General features: G+C 40.1%; 1 protein-coding gene and 1 long non-coding RNA gene across 5 annotated transcripts in view; one reads left to right on the top strand and one right to left on the bottom strand.

Annotated features, from left to right (window-relative positions):
* LOC116728189 (vacuole membrane protein 1) overlaps nt 1-15851 on the top strand; it is a 75579-nt gene that overhangs the window by 1033 nt on the left and 58695 nt on the right. For 2 of the 4 annotated variants that reach the window (XM_032576081.1, XM_032576079.1), the window contains exons 2-5: nt 4409-4513; nt 5236-5374; nt 10170-10260; nt 11420-11530. In XM_032576081.1, coding sequence (XP_032431972.1) covers nt 4432-4513; nt 5236-5374; nt 10170-10260; nt 11420-11530 — 423 coding nt within the window. In that variant the 5' untranslated portion in view covers nt 4409-4431. Of the gene's footprint in view, nt 1-4405; nt 4514-5235; nt 5375-10169; nt 10261-10971; nt 11181-11419; nt 11531-15851 lie in introns of those variants that run through there. The other 2 variants (XM_032576080.1, XM_032576082.1) reach the window with 2 other exon arrangements.
* LOC116728190 (uncharacterized) lies at nt 1123-6968 on the bottom strand. The gene is made up of 3 exons (XR_004340957.1): nt 6767-6968; nt 2238-2326; nt 1123-2145 (listed from the first exon to the last, which is right to left on the bottom strand). It is a non-coding gene; the product is annotated as an uncharacterized LOC116728190 (long non-coding RNA).

Here is a 15851-nt window from a genome sequence, read left to right on the forward strand (position 1 = left end):
AATTCTTCACTATCTGGAAGTCCAAAAATTAATTAAAAACCCTTCAGCTTACCCAGAACTTGGGATGATTTCATGGAAAAGATCATGTTGAACCAATATTAGCTCTTCTTCACCAGCTCCCTGTTAAATGCAAAATAGATTAAAAAAATTTCCATCTTACACATGAAGCCCTTTATTTTCCAGCTCCATCAAACCTCGGAGCTCTGATTGGTCCAGATGTTTCCAACAGAGCACTTCACGCTCAGACTTTACTGGTGGTTCTTACAGTTTCTAAAAGTAAAATGGGAGGCAAATCTTTTGGTTGCCATGCTGCTATAGAAGCAGCTCCTAGTTTTTGTCTGTAAGGCTACAAATTTAGGCTTAAAACTTTCCTTTTTTGGTCAAGCTTGTTGTTACAGCAACTTAGGCTTATGCTCCTTATGACCATTTTCTCACTCTGCTGATTTTTCCTACTACTCTCCCGACATGCGTTAACCTGCGTTAATTAAATTGCTGTAATTAACTTTATGGCCCCTCTCTCTTTTTTTCCTCTTCACACAAGCAACATCTTGCCTGTAGTTTTAAGTTGTGACACCTTGACTTTGTCTTTCTATATTAAATCCGTTATCCATTGACGGAGCTTTGATTCCATTAATTATACGTAAGCATCATTTTCATCCCAATGATTCAGAATTCATCTGTTTAGTTAAAGAAGCAGCTGCTGCCATCAACTCTTTACTTTTTCTTTGACATAGAAAGTACACCCAGATCAGCGTCTCTGCTGTTTTTTTTTTTGTGTGTGTGTGTCTGCTCTGTCTTATGAAACCCAGAGTGAGTCAAAGCAGATGGCCCACTCACACTGAGACACATTCTGCTGGAGGTTTCTTCCTGTTGAAAGGGAGTCGTTCTTTCCACTGTCGCCACATGCTTTCTAAGCATGGAGGACGGCCGCAAAATCAGAGACTTTATGCAGTTGGCTGGGTTTCTTTAAAAACATAATGAGGAATGAAATGTGATTGGATTGAGTTGATTAACATTCTATATATAAATATATTTTGTTTTTATAAAGTGCATTTAAACATGTATCAGGTATTAGCAGTTTACCAAGAAATTCAATTGAATAGAAGAAAAGATACTTGCTCAATTAATTTATTATATCATGTTCTAATATTTAAAAAAATCTTTTCATACAACTGGATGGTACTTGATGTTTTTTCTTGTCTTCGGCACATACAGTCTAGTATGTTGTCATTGTTTATGTACTAGTCTAATTATTCAGTTAATGTTATTCTATTTACTAAAGACATCAGTTCAATGAACTTTACGAGACAGATTGAACACAAATAGATAAATCTGATCCAAGATTTGAAGTGGATCAGAAATATAGAACAGGAGCTTCAGGCACAATATGAAAGATCAAAGAAAAACTTTGTAAGAGAATGACATTAAATATTAGTAAGAAAGTCTGTATCTTTGGGAGAGGATAATAAAGTAATTCAGTATATCCTAAAAGGAACAGACTTTTACTTTTAGAATTTTTTTATAGGTATTTTGTCTATAAATTAGCTCTTTTTTTAAGCCGTTAACTCTTACTAAAATTGATCAGTTTCTATAAATACTGACAGAAACGTTTCAGACTCCACTAAGTCAAGCTTAAGTTCGAGTTTACCTATTTGTATTGCACATTTCTGCAACAAGGCAGTTCAAATTGTGTCATAAAAACATCATACAGTCACCAGATGTAAGCAATAAACTCTACATCTTGTCAAGGGCCATCATAAAAAACATTATCCATACACATCAAATATGTTGATTAGTGTTGAAACATGGAGAAGCTGAATGCTGCTTCTCCATGTTTTGTGCTGGTTCTGGGGATCCAGAGAAGACTTGAACCAGAAGTCAACTTCATTTAGGAAAATTATTAGATTTTTATTTTGCTTTTTTCTTTAAGATAATAATGACAAGTTTTGCTAACATACTGCAAATCTTCCAGGGGCTTCATTCAGGCTTTAGTAGATTTCCCTCCATCTTGTGAGATCTGTTAAAGGAAAACAAACATCTGAAGCTTCGGCCCCAGGAGCCTGGGGAGTCTAATGACGCGTCCTGGACTCTTGAAGCACTTTGTGTGAAAGAGTATCGAAACAGGATCCCGCCAGAGGCCCGATCCTAGAACACAGGACGCAGAACTTTAGTCCCGCGTATGTGTCTGAGTGTTTGCTTGAGGAACTGACAATTCCACCATATGGTGAGCTGCATACCTCGGAGTCAGAATTCCCTGACTCACTGCGCGCTGACAGATTCCTGAGGTAAAAGAGATTCCAGAGTGTACGGAAGAGGATTAGAGCGACTGAAAAAAAATAAAATAAAACCGTTCTGACTTTAATCTCAGAATTCCGACTTTAATCTCAGAATTCTGACTTTAATCTCAGAATTCTGACTTTAATCTCAGAATTCTGACTGTTTTCTCTTTAACATTTTGTGTTAAAGAGAGGCACATACAGTATGTGGGTGTATTGTACTTCAAACACACTCCTTCCTTATATGACATCATCAGGAAATCAGCCAAAATATCAGGAGAGTTATGGATCTCCACAAGTCTGCTTCAACCCTGGGTAAGATTTCCAGATACCTGAGAGTGTCCCTGTTCAAACAATGATATGCAAGTAACAACAGCACAGGAATGTCAAACTATCATACTTTGCAGGAAGGAAATGGGTTCTCGTCCCAGAAATTAGTGTTTTTGGTGTCTAAGCTACTGCAGCATAATGACCATCCATGCATTTCAAAGATAAAGGGGGGAGGACACCGTCTCGGCTGGGGAGTACGGGGGTGGACACATCATGTTGAGTGTGCGCTTTGTTGAAGAAGGGTCTGGTGCACTTCACCACATAGATGAAATCATGAGGAAGGAATATTACTTGGAAATTTTGAGGCCTAATTTCAAGGTTGGGTGCAAGTGGGTCTTCCAAGTGGAAAGTGAGTCTAAACATAGCGATTTAAGGACAACAAAGCAACTGTTTTGGTGCTGCCATTACAAAGCGTTGATCTCAGATCCAAAGAATATTGGTGTACTTAGCTGAAAAGGTGCGTGGGATCGAGGCAGCATAGAAACCTGACTCCAGTTCCACCAGTTCTGTCAGGAGAAATCGGTCAAAATACTAGCACACAGGCATGCACCGATTGCGGTTTTCTGGCCGGTCACTGATATTTAAAAAGCCTGACCTGTTGATTCTCATTTTGGCTGATACAGATTTTTTGTTGTTGTTGCCTGATATGTTGCTAAGTATACAATTAAAGTGACTGATTTGGCAAAAGTGGGGTGACTATTGTTAACTGCAAATGTGCAGACATGACCTGGTGGGTGGATCTCTGTCAAACCTCTCTCGCGGCAGAGCAAAGGGGGACAGCGGTGGATTTTTAAGCCTTTGTCGAGGTAGGTATGATCAGTAGGAAAGATCAGCTTCACGCCAGTATTGGTTGATCACTGATCTCACAAAATTAAGGAAATGGGGGCCAATTTATTGGTGCATCCACCAAACCAGCAAATTATTGTGAGAAGCTTCACTGCCAAAACACAAAGTCTCACCCTACTTTCTAATACAAATATCATAGTAAACTTGAAATAAGCCAAAACTAACTTGCTGAAAAGTAACTCTTTAGCAAGGAGCTTGTTTTAATCAATTTCCTAATACTCATGAAAATGTACTAGTTCCTCTGGTAGATTATTACATTTTTAACAGAGACATTTTTCCCCGTCTCATAAGTGAAATGTTCTGCCAGTGGAACTAGTCTTTTTTTTTCTATCAGTCTTAAGACATTAGTGACCTAAAGCAAGTTATCTTGCTAAAACGTTACTTAACTAAAAAGTTGGTTTTGTCTTAATTCAAGTATACTAAAATATTTGCACTAGAAACTAGAACAAAAACATACTAGCAGGATACCCTGAAAGTCTGACTCCAAGTCATAGAGTTTAAAGACAGTTCTACTCAATGCAAAAGACAAGTATATGAACTTCTGACTGTGAAGATATGGTTTTAACTCTTAACAGGATGGCCTCTGAGTGTTCTTTCAGTTTATTGAGAGAATATTAAAATTCCTTTCCCTTCGGAGAGACCGTGTAAAAAAAATAAAACATAGATGGTGAAGACACGGAAAACACAAGGATTCTTTCTTTCATGTGCTCTCAGTGTCAGTGCCATATGCCACTGAAAGCAGTCATTAAATCACACACATTCCAGATAGAGTTACGAGTAAAACGTAGGACGTAACAGCAGGAAAACAGTGGCTGCTTGGCCGGAGAGCAGCAGAGGTTCTTTTAGAAGATTTTGGGCTGATGCGTAGTTGCGTGTGAGTCTGTGTTTGTTTAGGACCTGTGTCAGATTGGCGAGCAGCCTGCGTGATGCTGAGCCCCGTACTCTTGCCTCAGCAGGACTCCCCGTCAGTGGAAAGAGAATGATGGCAGAGTGTGGGGTCGAAAGTCAGCAAACTCAGAGGCGTCTTGGTGAAAAGAAGCATAAAAACGGAGAACTCACAGGTAACGCTAATTTACAACTGAGCAACAGCTAACACGAAGGTTAAACCCATGAAGACTGAACACAAATGTTTAAAATCTGAGTGCAGGGAACTTTACAGAATACAGTGCTCTGCAAAAGTATTCACATCCCATCAAATTACATAGTTTTTCATGTCACGGCGAGAGTTTTATTGGGATTTGATGTGACAGGAAAGTGTGACATGCCTCCCTAACCCTGAAACCCAAAAATAAAATCCAGTGCAGCCAGTTGCCTTCAAAAATGCATGTTGATTAAAGTTCTCTGGTCAGATGATGCCAAAATGAAAGTTTGTTTAATAAAAGAAAGTCTCAAAACTCACACTGCCAGAAAAATAAAATTATGCATCAAAATCATCATAGTATTAACTTGGTTGACACTGGAGCCTGGAAAGACTCGCACCTAACATTGTCTAAACTAACTTAAAACTCAAAACAACCCGAGATCCTAACAGAAAAGAGAATACTGTTTCAGGGCACTGTAGTTTATGAATAAAAATTTATACCATCAAATTTTTTGAAACTTGTTTCAAAATCCATCTGATCTACAGAATGAGCAAAACAAATGTCTAAGGTCTTAATGGGTTTACGATACCTTCGTTTGTCCATTGGTGCTAAAACATATAGGTATGAGTTGTACATCATTAAACTTTTTATTTTAATGTGCAAGACTCTCCTCTTATTTGTGTGTGTTTTTTGTGGTCTAGACTCAGATCTTCCAGAAGAGGAGAAGAAGAAGAGAGACAGGGAAGACCATGAAAGCCTGGTGTTATGGAAGAGGCCTTTGCTCACACTTTACTACTTCTCCCTGGAGCTGTTCATCACTCTTAAAGCGTGGATGTGGAGGTGAGGAACAAAGGGAGAGATGCAACCTCCTCTTAAAACATGTCCCTGTTTCAGAAAACCTGAAATCTCCTCCAGACAGCTAATGCTGTCCTTTTCCGTTTCACAGGCTAACACAATAAGTGAATGCTTTTATTCGCCTTATAAGGCACAATGAACTATATAACAAAAAGTATAAACTTTTTTTGTTTTCATACATACAGCTTTAGTGACACCCCATTTTTCATCTGTAGGGCCTGTTATGATATTGTTCTACCATTTGCCGCTATGATAGCTGTTACTCCTCTAAGAAGGCTTTCCACAACGTTACGGAGAGTCATCAAAGTTTTTGACCATTTCCAAAGAAGCACGTTTTCAAGGTCAGACACTGGTCAACTCCAATTCCTCCGATAGGTGTTCCAGGTCAGGACTTTGTGCAGATGATCCAAGTTCTTGTTGGGAGCATGAAATGTCTTAGTAATTTTTTTCCCATAGAGAGGCATCCGCCTGCCGAGCTTGATACCAGGCTCGGGTTGAACTATTTTGACAGAGCACTGTGCAAATCGGTCTGTAGAAAAGTGTGGTGTTCGCTGTGACCGTTTCTTTAAAGCAAAACAGAGAATGCAGGTGGTCTGCATCTGTTACGTGAAACGTGTGAGAATATGAACGTGCCGACACCGGCTTCGAATGAAGTACGTTAGGGCCTTGGTGCTGCCTTGTCAACAGGATTGCCAAAAACTTAGTTATGGTTTGTCTCAACAGGTTAATACTGTCGCTGTCCACGCCTCGTGACCAGGGCTATTTATCTGACCACAAAGTAGTACATAATTACAAAGTGGAAGCAAAATACTCTTTCTCTTTTTGCAAATAAAAATTTTAATTTTGTCAACATTTTTGTTTCCACTTGAGCTTTAGATCTCTGCAATTCCTCCAGAGTTACCATTGCATTCTTGGCTCATTATCTGATTAATGGTGTACTTGGCAGGTCTCTCAATTTAGGTGAACAGCCATGACTTAACAGGTTTACAGTTGTATCACAGTTAAAAAGCTTAGGACAATTTTCATAACCCAAACCTACTTTAATCCAAACATCATTAATAATTAATAAACGATGTAATAATTAAATAAATGACGTGTAAATTCAGTCTTTAAAAGCGACTGTAAAATACAATGCCAAATGACCAAGAAAGCAGCACCTAGAAAACAAGCCTTTGTCTTAGTTGTTATGATGCCGTCGCGCTGATAACATCTAGAGGCTGCAGCCGATACAGCAGGTTTTTTTTCACAAAGAGACACTAAAGTTGCTACAGTTGTTCTCGTGAAAGTAGAGGAAATAGCAACTGTGAAAGAACGGCCATCTGACATTACTCAGAGGCTTTTTCACACAACACATCAAGACACCAGACTATTACTGACCTTGACCGTCTCAGAGCTATTAGCTCAGGTCTCATAGTTTAGACTCTGCCAAACGCCTTCAACGCTTCAACGGAGACATCGCATGCTTTTCTTATCATTATCTGTCTCTATTACTCCTCATAATTACCCTACTTAAAGGCTGGAAAGGATAACTCCACCTTGCAAACTACTGTTTTCATACTTGCTGAGCAACAACATCACACCAAACTACGTCAGCCGTTGCCTTCATGCACATTACACGTAGAGTACAGAATGTCTTCAGCTTGCTAAATAATCTTTGTTGACACCGAGGTCCCAGAAGAAGGTCAGAGTGTACTCTCGTGGGGGCCCTTGCGGTTAACTGCGTCAGGACAACGTGTTTATGTTAAAACTACAAGAGGATGTGGTGAGCCACAAGCACCACACGCAGTGTTCTGCCTTAGAGAAGCTGCTATTTACCCAACGCTCCAGACACGTGGTGTTCTAACTGCCTACGCTGGCACGTAAATGAGAGAGTTATGGGTTAGAAGGGTGCAGAGAAGTTTATTGTGAGTGTTTTTAGGAGTGGTGTATAATATAAAACATAAAAGCAGATTATCCATGGGGCATCAAGCTGTCTGCTGCTGTGCCTTTACATTTCTTTAGGTATAAAAAGGGTTTCTCAAACAGTGAATGGATTGTGTGGGGGAGGGATTGGTAAGGAATCCTTATGGTGAACTTAACACAAACCCTTCTTTTTAAACTAGCTAATTTATGTATTAAGAAAAAGGTTTAGGTTAACTTGTTTTATTTTTTTTCCTTGACAATTTTACTCTTTGATCATTTCTGCCCTCAGAAGGTTTTATCTGCCTTTTTGCCTCATTCTGAATAAGACTTGTCCCCCTCTGAAGAGGACTCGACTGTCCGGCACACCCTCCTCTCCAGAATCCCTGAACTGGACCTGCATGAGCTTAGTGATGTGCAATTCAGCCTTGAGCAACCTTTCAGTTTAAAAGTACAAAAGGCAGAGAAACACACTATTATTAGCATGTATTACTATTAACCTGGTTAATAAAATTAACCAGGTTAATAACAATTAACCTGTTAACTTTCTAAGTTTACCTGAAGAAAAGTTATACAAAGATCTGAAATAATATTCAATTTAATAATAAAGAGGCAGGCTCACAAATGGGCTGATAAAAAAAGGTCAGCTTTTAGTTTATGCATTCATCTTCAGTGAGTCTAATAGATGGATTCTCACCCATACATGTCAAGCTTTGGGTTTGAAAATACGAGAAATGTCGTCTGGACTGCGGGTAGATTAGAGGCGAACAAACGAACGTAAGATGGGGATGGAGGGGAGACGAAGGAACAAACCTAATGTAGAGGATGTGGGGGGGGGAAGACACGGCCGGCAGACCAGGGATCGAAAGTAAGAACGGGGGATACGGGATATTTACGGCACCTTCATTCGTCACAATCAGAAACTCATCTACCAGCCATGTACCGCCACGATGCTCTCCGCCACCCGTTTGTTCAGACCGGAATATATGAAATTTATTGTGCGGTTTGTCGGTAAAGTTACACTTACACTGTAACCATCAACTACTCAGCGGCCCGCCGTGTTCAGTCTATCCGCTCACCTGCAGCGCTCTTCCCGCCGTTCGCTTTCAACCAGCAGGAAAAGGCTGCTATACTCCAGGCATCGCGACAGTCATTTTAAGGATGTCTATTGGTCCCCCCAAAACCATGAAAACCCGGGCATTATCACCAATCAATAAAATCCCCACGGGCAGAACTTGAAAATGGACCTTACCAAGCTCCGCCCACAATCGACCCACGTGACCGCAAGTCTCACAAACAAAGCCTTGCAGCGCGTTGATGCTATGTAGACATGACTCGATTAGTGCATAATTTCTACCGGATTTTCACAATATATCATCCACTACAATGGACAGAGGAACTAACAAGTTCATGTCATCATCTGGGAGGAGGTTACTGGTTTCTCAGTCACAAGCTGGTTGCAAACCTGAGGCCAGCAGGTGTCAGTCAGTTATGGTAGATCTGAAATTTGGTTTGATGACGTCAATATGAGAAGCTACAGACTGATAGGAGGAACCAAAGAGCTCTGTAAAGGTAAAGGCAAATCTTCTGAAGTTGGGATATAATTCATTTAATTTCACATAATTATCGCGGTAGAAGCCATTTGTTTGTTAAAATTTTATGAAATATATTTGTTCTGTTTGATGTTTGTTGTGAATGACGTAAACTCACAAACGAACGAGGTAATTAGTCCAACATTTAGAAACTACAGCGACTGTAATGCACCACAGCAAAGGTAAACAAAGGTAAAATAACATGAACAGGTGATCAACTCAAAACCACTCCTACCTTTTTACTCTCTCTCTCTGTAGTTTAAGCACACCTGTTACCGTGGCAACCGCCTGCGCCCCGCAAGACGAGCAAAGATTACGTTAAAAACATAACATTCAGTCCGTTACGATATCAAGTTTCCCGACTTGATATTTATTTCTTGATTATTAATCAGCGCTTCCCTGAACACAGCGATGATTGACTGACTAGCTGTACTTGGTGCTAGCGTGGCTAACACGAGTAACAGTTTAGTCCAAAGCCTTTTCTGCTAAAATAAAATCTTTAGTGTATGTCAGATACAGATACATTGCATATTGATCTGTTTAGTTAACGTAAGACTGTGTAGCAGACAGGCTTCAAGGTGTAGAAGTTGTATCAGTTCTGCCTTTATGCTGTACTTAGCTAACGGGAAGCTAACGGTGTGTTTGTGAGACGGTCACGCACGTGACCACGTAGAATGGGCATCAGCCAATGAAAAGCGGCCCCTCTGGTAAGGTCCGTTCGACGTTATGCCGCTAACGCTTAGCTTTCGTCAACAACTGCGAGGCGGAAGTGAGAGCTCCGCGTAACGCAAATAATGTCCCGGCCGGAACACGGTGCGCTAAATAATAAAACATAAATTAACGAAGCTTCGAGGCAGGTACATTTTCATCGAGGAATTTTAATAGTCGAGGTACTCAGATCATTCGAGGAATCGTTTCAGCCCTAGTTCAATATGACCGAGACAGGGTTCAAGGCCAGCATTCCTTTCTCTGCTCTACTAGTGAAGTTAGCATTTAAGCATAATTCAGGGTAGAGTTGGATTGCATTAAATTTAAGGGCGTTCCTCATAAAGTACTCAGTGCATGATGATGAAAATCCATGTAAGAACAGAACTGATTAAAACCTGTTGAGGCTTGACTACTTTCAAACAGCCATGTCTCTTTTCCACAGATGAAATCCTTCTCCGTTATTCACTCATACTTCAAGATTCATCATGAGTCTTTGGTTTGTTTTCTGCATATAAACACAACTCTTCTTGTTTGACATTTTCTGTGTTCATTTTCCTTTCTTTTTCCCCTCCTTTACTCAGGCTTTGGCGTCAAAGACAGACAGTGTTTGGACTTGTGATGCTGCTTATCCTTCTCTCTATTGCTTACCATATTGAGGGACCACATCAGAAGGTGACTGACCTCCTCATGTGTTGTGAATTTAAAAATACCATAGCGACTGTCTGTGATGTAACCAGCTTGCTTCAACTGCAGAGGAGATGCCTGATAAATTATTGTAATAGAGTTTTAAAAGGTACATACTTTATGAGATTCTTTAAAAGTATTTATTAGTCATTTTGTGGTATTGGGTCAATCAGAATACTAGTAAGATTGGTAAACACATTTTCTCTGCACTTATAAATAGACATATATGAGTGAATGCACTAACATCATGTTTGCTTTCTTTCTTTGTAACTCCCCTAAAAACTCAGCAGGTTGTTCTGTTGATCTGCACACAACCTTTCCACTTAATTTTTTTTTTTTCCACCAACTCTGCCTTAGTTGCTATATTTTTCACATCCCATTGGCATTTCTTTTTTTCCAACATTGTACGCAAAGACCTCAGAGTTGTGTAATCACTTCTCAGTAACTGCACGTAACAATTCCTCATGGCTGGCCCCTCACTTCCCAGCACTCTGCCAGCAAACAGAGAGACAGTATGTGCTGTTTTTTGTTTTGCTGAGTTTCCTGGGAAATTGAGTCTTTGGTAAGCCTCCCCCCCCCCCCTGCTTCCCCCTTCAAACCCTTTAAAGTCCCCTCCTCTTTTCCCGTAATCTGGGGTCTTGATGCTTCCTCCTGGAAACAACCTGCCCTGACTCAAGGGAGGAGGTGTAAATGGAGCGATGGAGTGATAGTAGTACAGCAGCAAAGAGAAAGAGACAGAGTGGGAGACAGACAGATGGATCTTGGCTTGTCTTACTGTGCTTGTTGTGTAACAGCTAGTTGCCACTAAAAAAAAAAAGAAAAGAATAATGGTGCTGTTCTTCTCTGAGTGCTGAACACTCCTACCCTACGGCTCTGCGCTTGAAACTCAGCAACCTCTACCTCCAAAGGTTTCTTTCTCTCTTCCTCTCCTGCTCACTTGCCCTCTCCCACCCTTCAAAGTACCCTCCGTTTTTTTTATTCACAGTTTTACTCACGTACTTTCTCTCTCTGTCCCTCCCTTTCTCGCTCTCCCCCCCCCTCCCTCTTCACGTCCCCCCCCCCCCCCCCACACCCACACGCTCTTTCCTCGCACTCATGCATGTGCCTCTGCCATGTGGTGGACTGTCCCTCTCCCTGGCCTCTGCAGTACGTGCGCTACATGGAGAAGAAGACGCTGTGGTGCGCCTATTGGGTCGGCCTGGGTATCCTCTCCTCTGTGGGTCTTGGCACTGGCTTGCACACCTTCCTGCTCTACCTGGTAAGACAGAATTTCTTCAGGGAGAGTTGCCTGGCTCCTCCACGCTGCAGCTCTTCCACTTCCCCATGCTGGTTTGTGCCTCGGCTCAAACCCAAACAGAGCGGATGATGATGATGAGAATGATGGTGGTGGTGCAACCAGTGACGCAGGTTTATAAAGGCACGGTTGACGATGTTGTTACGCTGCTGCAGAGTATTGACGAGGGTGAAAAAAGCTTTCTGGAGTCGTTTTATGCATTTGCTCTTTATATGCATTTGTGTGCATGTGGTGGGTGTGAATAGGCATTGTGATAGCCACACTGGTTTTGACAGGCAGGCTAAAAACAATTGCACTCACTGACCCCTTTGAGTGCACATGAGGATAAAAACACTCTCCCTCCCCCTGTCTGAGTACTTTCTTTCTCCCTTCTTTCCTGCTCCCCACTGTTTCGCTCACTCTCACTTTCTTTTGTCACTCCCTCTCTTTTTATGCCTCCTCTCTGTTTACGTTCTCGGTTTTACTCACCCCTTCCCTTTTCCTTTTTTTTTTTTTCCATATGTTTTCCCCCAAGAATCCTAATCTCTGAGTGCCTCAGTTCAGGGCAGTGAGGATGTTGGGGAGAGGGAGGGCGGTGGGTGTTGTTTCTGCACTTCTGATACCAGAACATCTGCTGGTTCTTACTGCTTCTAGTCCATCTGTCATCAGGGGACTTCGCTGTCACACTCGGGTGCTCGTGCCCAGTGGAGCCGAACTGGAAACTTTGAAGTGTGTGTCCTCTGTTCTGTTGTTTTTAAAAGTCAAAAACTGACGCTCCAAAATGTAACATGAGAGTTGTTGTTTTTTTTCCCCCTCTAATCTCCCTTGACTCCCAGCTCTTTTCAGTGGAAGGTTTCAAAGTGTTGTATCGCCATCTAGTTGGAGTGGCTGTTACTGCAGGTTGTGGTGTCACTGAGTTCATGACAGAACCTGATGCTCCTTCCTGCGGCTGCTGCTGTACATTCTGTCTCCAGCCTGGAAGATACAGCATGTTAAACACTGTTATTAGCTCTGCTAATGTAGAGTGCCATCTAAAAATATGCCTTTTTAATCCCATAGCACAGGGGGAATAAATTATTTGTTTTCCAGAAAAATATAGATTTTCAGGAGAATACAGGCACTTTTTCTAGATCAATATTTGCTTTGTTTTAAATTTGCTTTGATTTCTAATTTATTTAAAGGCTCCATCAGAAAAAAGTAAAGTGTAGGCAGACTTGTTAGTCAGTAAAGGTAAGAAATTTTCAACATTGATTTTAGCTGAAAATTTAAATGGTAGTTAACTAATTTTTTCAAAGACAGACCGACATGCCCGGAAAATTCAACTTAGATTATTTCAGGTCATTCTATGGAAGAATGTAAATTAATTTTATCAAGAGAACATTTTAGTGTAAGACTAAATGTTCTTATTTTTGGTTTCACTCTTGAATGACTTGCTTGCTAACAAAAGGAGTTTGAACTTCTTCAAAACTCAGTTTTTTTTAAATCTAATTAAAGGAAACATACTGTGCATGCAGAGACAGACCAGGATGTTGGGAGGAAGCTTTAGAACAGGGAAGTGAATACAAACAAGAGAGAACATTTGTGCAGAAGACAGGTTTGAAACAGAAAACGGGAAAGACAGTTGTTGAATTAAAAAAATGTCTAATATGTGGTGATACTTTTACATGTTATTGTGGTGTTTATGTTTAGTTGTCTTCAAACTGATCTAGATTATCTGGCCATGCACCATGGATCCTAGCAGCAGGCTTTGATTGGGAGATAACTGCAGAGGATGCAGGAGCTGAAGTTAATAAAACAATTACATTGCAGCTGTAATGGTACCCAACAACCAGTTCTACTCAGTACTGGCTGAAGAGGTTCAATATAAATGCTCTCCACATTTCACATCAGATATGAATTCATACCTAAATAATTGGATTTTCTTGTTTTCTGATCAATGAATGCACTGTATATAGCAGCTTGTGCTGACAACACTCTTCAGTGTGGAGGCTGTTGCCGAGCAAAGACCTGAATTTTGCTTTTTTCAGAATCATTTAAGTGTTTAGAAATGAAGCCACTAGAAGTACAACAATAGATTTTGTAGAAATTATATTTTCTACAACATGTTGAGACATGTCTGCAGTTAAGTCAGACTGTGTGAGAGCAAGACTCTCAGTAGATCACAGGAAGGCTCAACAGAGTAAAGTTACTATCTGGAACATGCTGGATTTGAACATGCTTGCAGCCTTTAGGCAAATTTCAGTTAAAATAAGTAGCTATAATCACTACACAATAAACAGGCTACTGTGTATTGTGTACAGTATGCTACACAATAAACATCGTAAGCATTTTAGTAATGCTTACGATGCAAACTGCTTAAATGTCAGTTTAAAGTGTCAACCATTGAAATATTTCTGTTGGTGAACGCTGTCTCACACAATGCGACATTGGCTCTTTGCCTAATTTAAATAATTACTGTGCACTCACCGCAAAAAGCCCAGTAAAAATTATTTATCATGCTCTTTCTATGCCATCTGATACCACCTACCTTTTCCATGATTGACTGTGGGCACAACTTCTGAAGCCAAAAGTTGCAGTAATGTGGTCTGTTTTGATGGCTAATCATGTGTAGGAGCTGTTAGAAATAATCAGCTTACAGTTTAACAAATTTTTTTTTTACACATGCGTCCCTAAAAAGCTCTTGTTCTTGTTGTGCTTTTCTGTATTGAACATGCACTCAAAGTCAAATGGGATTTATCTGTTTCTACTAATTCTCAGCAGATAGAGAATGGAGACCGATGTGGCTCAAGATTCTAGATCTGAAATGAATCAGAAACAGGGAGTCAAAACTTTACAAAAACAGATTGAAAATTAGCCAACAAAATTCTGATTGGTGCAGCTCTAGCAATGTACCGTACACAGTAACATTGAGTGTTGTATCCAGACCTTGGTTTTTGTTCTTTAAATGACTGAGTTAAACGCTAATTCAATTCTTCAGTAAACCTAGTTGGAGCAGATTCCAAAAAAATAAAAAATAAAAAAAGAACCTGTGGCCAAACTGTTGATCTTACATCTTTCACATGTCACAAAACCTCAGTGAAGATTATTTATTTCTCAGAATTTAAATGATTTTAGTAGTTTGCATTTGACTTTGCCTGTTTCATGGGAACTGATGCATCCAAGCAAGTCCTTAATGAGGTTGTACATTTCTAAAGACATCAATGATTAAGATGAAAATTTTGGGAATTGAAAATGGCAATCTGCAGAATGCCTGTGGACGTTTCGCACTGTTTTTAGTAAGTAGGATAGGGTCAGTGATTGTAATTAGGTCGACCATGTTCAGAACTTGCACCAAGATGTCTCTATACCTTCTGAAAAAAAATGAACTAATATCAAGGACATGAGATGGCCTCAAAGCAGCATATAATGCTGCTTTAATATAATTCAGGGACAAGCCAGCTGACAGAAGACTGTTTACGTATAGAAAACCATTTTCTAGTACATTTGCATAAGTAGTTTCAATCTGACATTAAGATTCTCGACTAACCCAATTTAGTCAGTCAGCAGAGGGTGCCAGTGGTCTAAAGATGCAGTTGTTAAACTGTTACAAAGATGTCGCATGAAAATATTGTTTGGGGATGAAATCTATCCCTGAGTATTCATTTGACAGATTTTTTTTTTAAATGAAAAAAGAGTAAAGAATATCTGACATTTTCTTGTTGAAGACATACCGACATGAATAATGAAAACACATTTTTCATTACTTTTCTAAGACTAAGAAATGCATTAAATCAACCACTCCTACTTTTGACTTATTTTTGAATCTCTTCATAGACTTATTGACCTTGAGTTAATTTGACTTTCTAGCCTTCATTCTGGATTATGTTCATAATTATTATTAATAGAGATTAAAGCAACTCTCATTTATGATCTTAAGATAATTTCAAAAAGTCCTTCTGTTTTTTTACTAAACTTTGTAAAACTGACCAGTCAGCTCTAAAATTAATTTTATTAGCAATAAATGAGCACATCACATTTCTAAATAGTAAACACTCTTAGAAATTGGCGGGAAGCAGTGAACATTGCACTCTGGCAAAACTGCAACGTGACCAGCAGGGGAGCTAAAGGGCCGAATGACGCGGTGTAACCCATCCCACTCAATGAAAGCAGAGCACAAGTGGCAGCTCTCCTGTTCCCTGACATTGGCAATTGCTGCTCTGTGTCTCCTCTCTGTGTTTTCATCCCGCTGAGACGGCGGGAGATCATTGTACACGGTTCAGGGCCAGTTAATGGAGAAAGACAAAACGCTGCCGCTCAGGCGTATGAA

The sequence above is a fragment of the Xiphophorus hellerii genome, chromosome 11 (assembly GCF_003331165.1).
Source record: "Xiphophorus hellerii strain 12219 chromosome 11, Xiphophorus_hellerii-4.1, whole genome shotgun sequence".
NCBI lineage: Eukaryota > Metazoa > Chordata > Actinopteri > Cyprinodontiformes > Poeciliidae > Xiphophorus > Xiphophorus hellerii.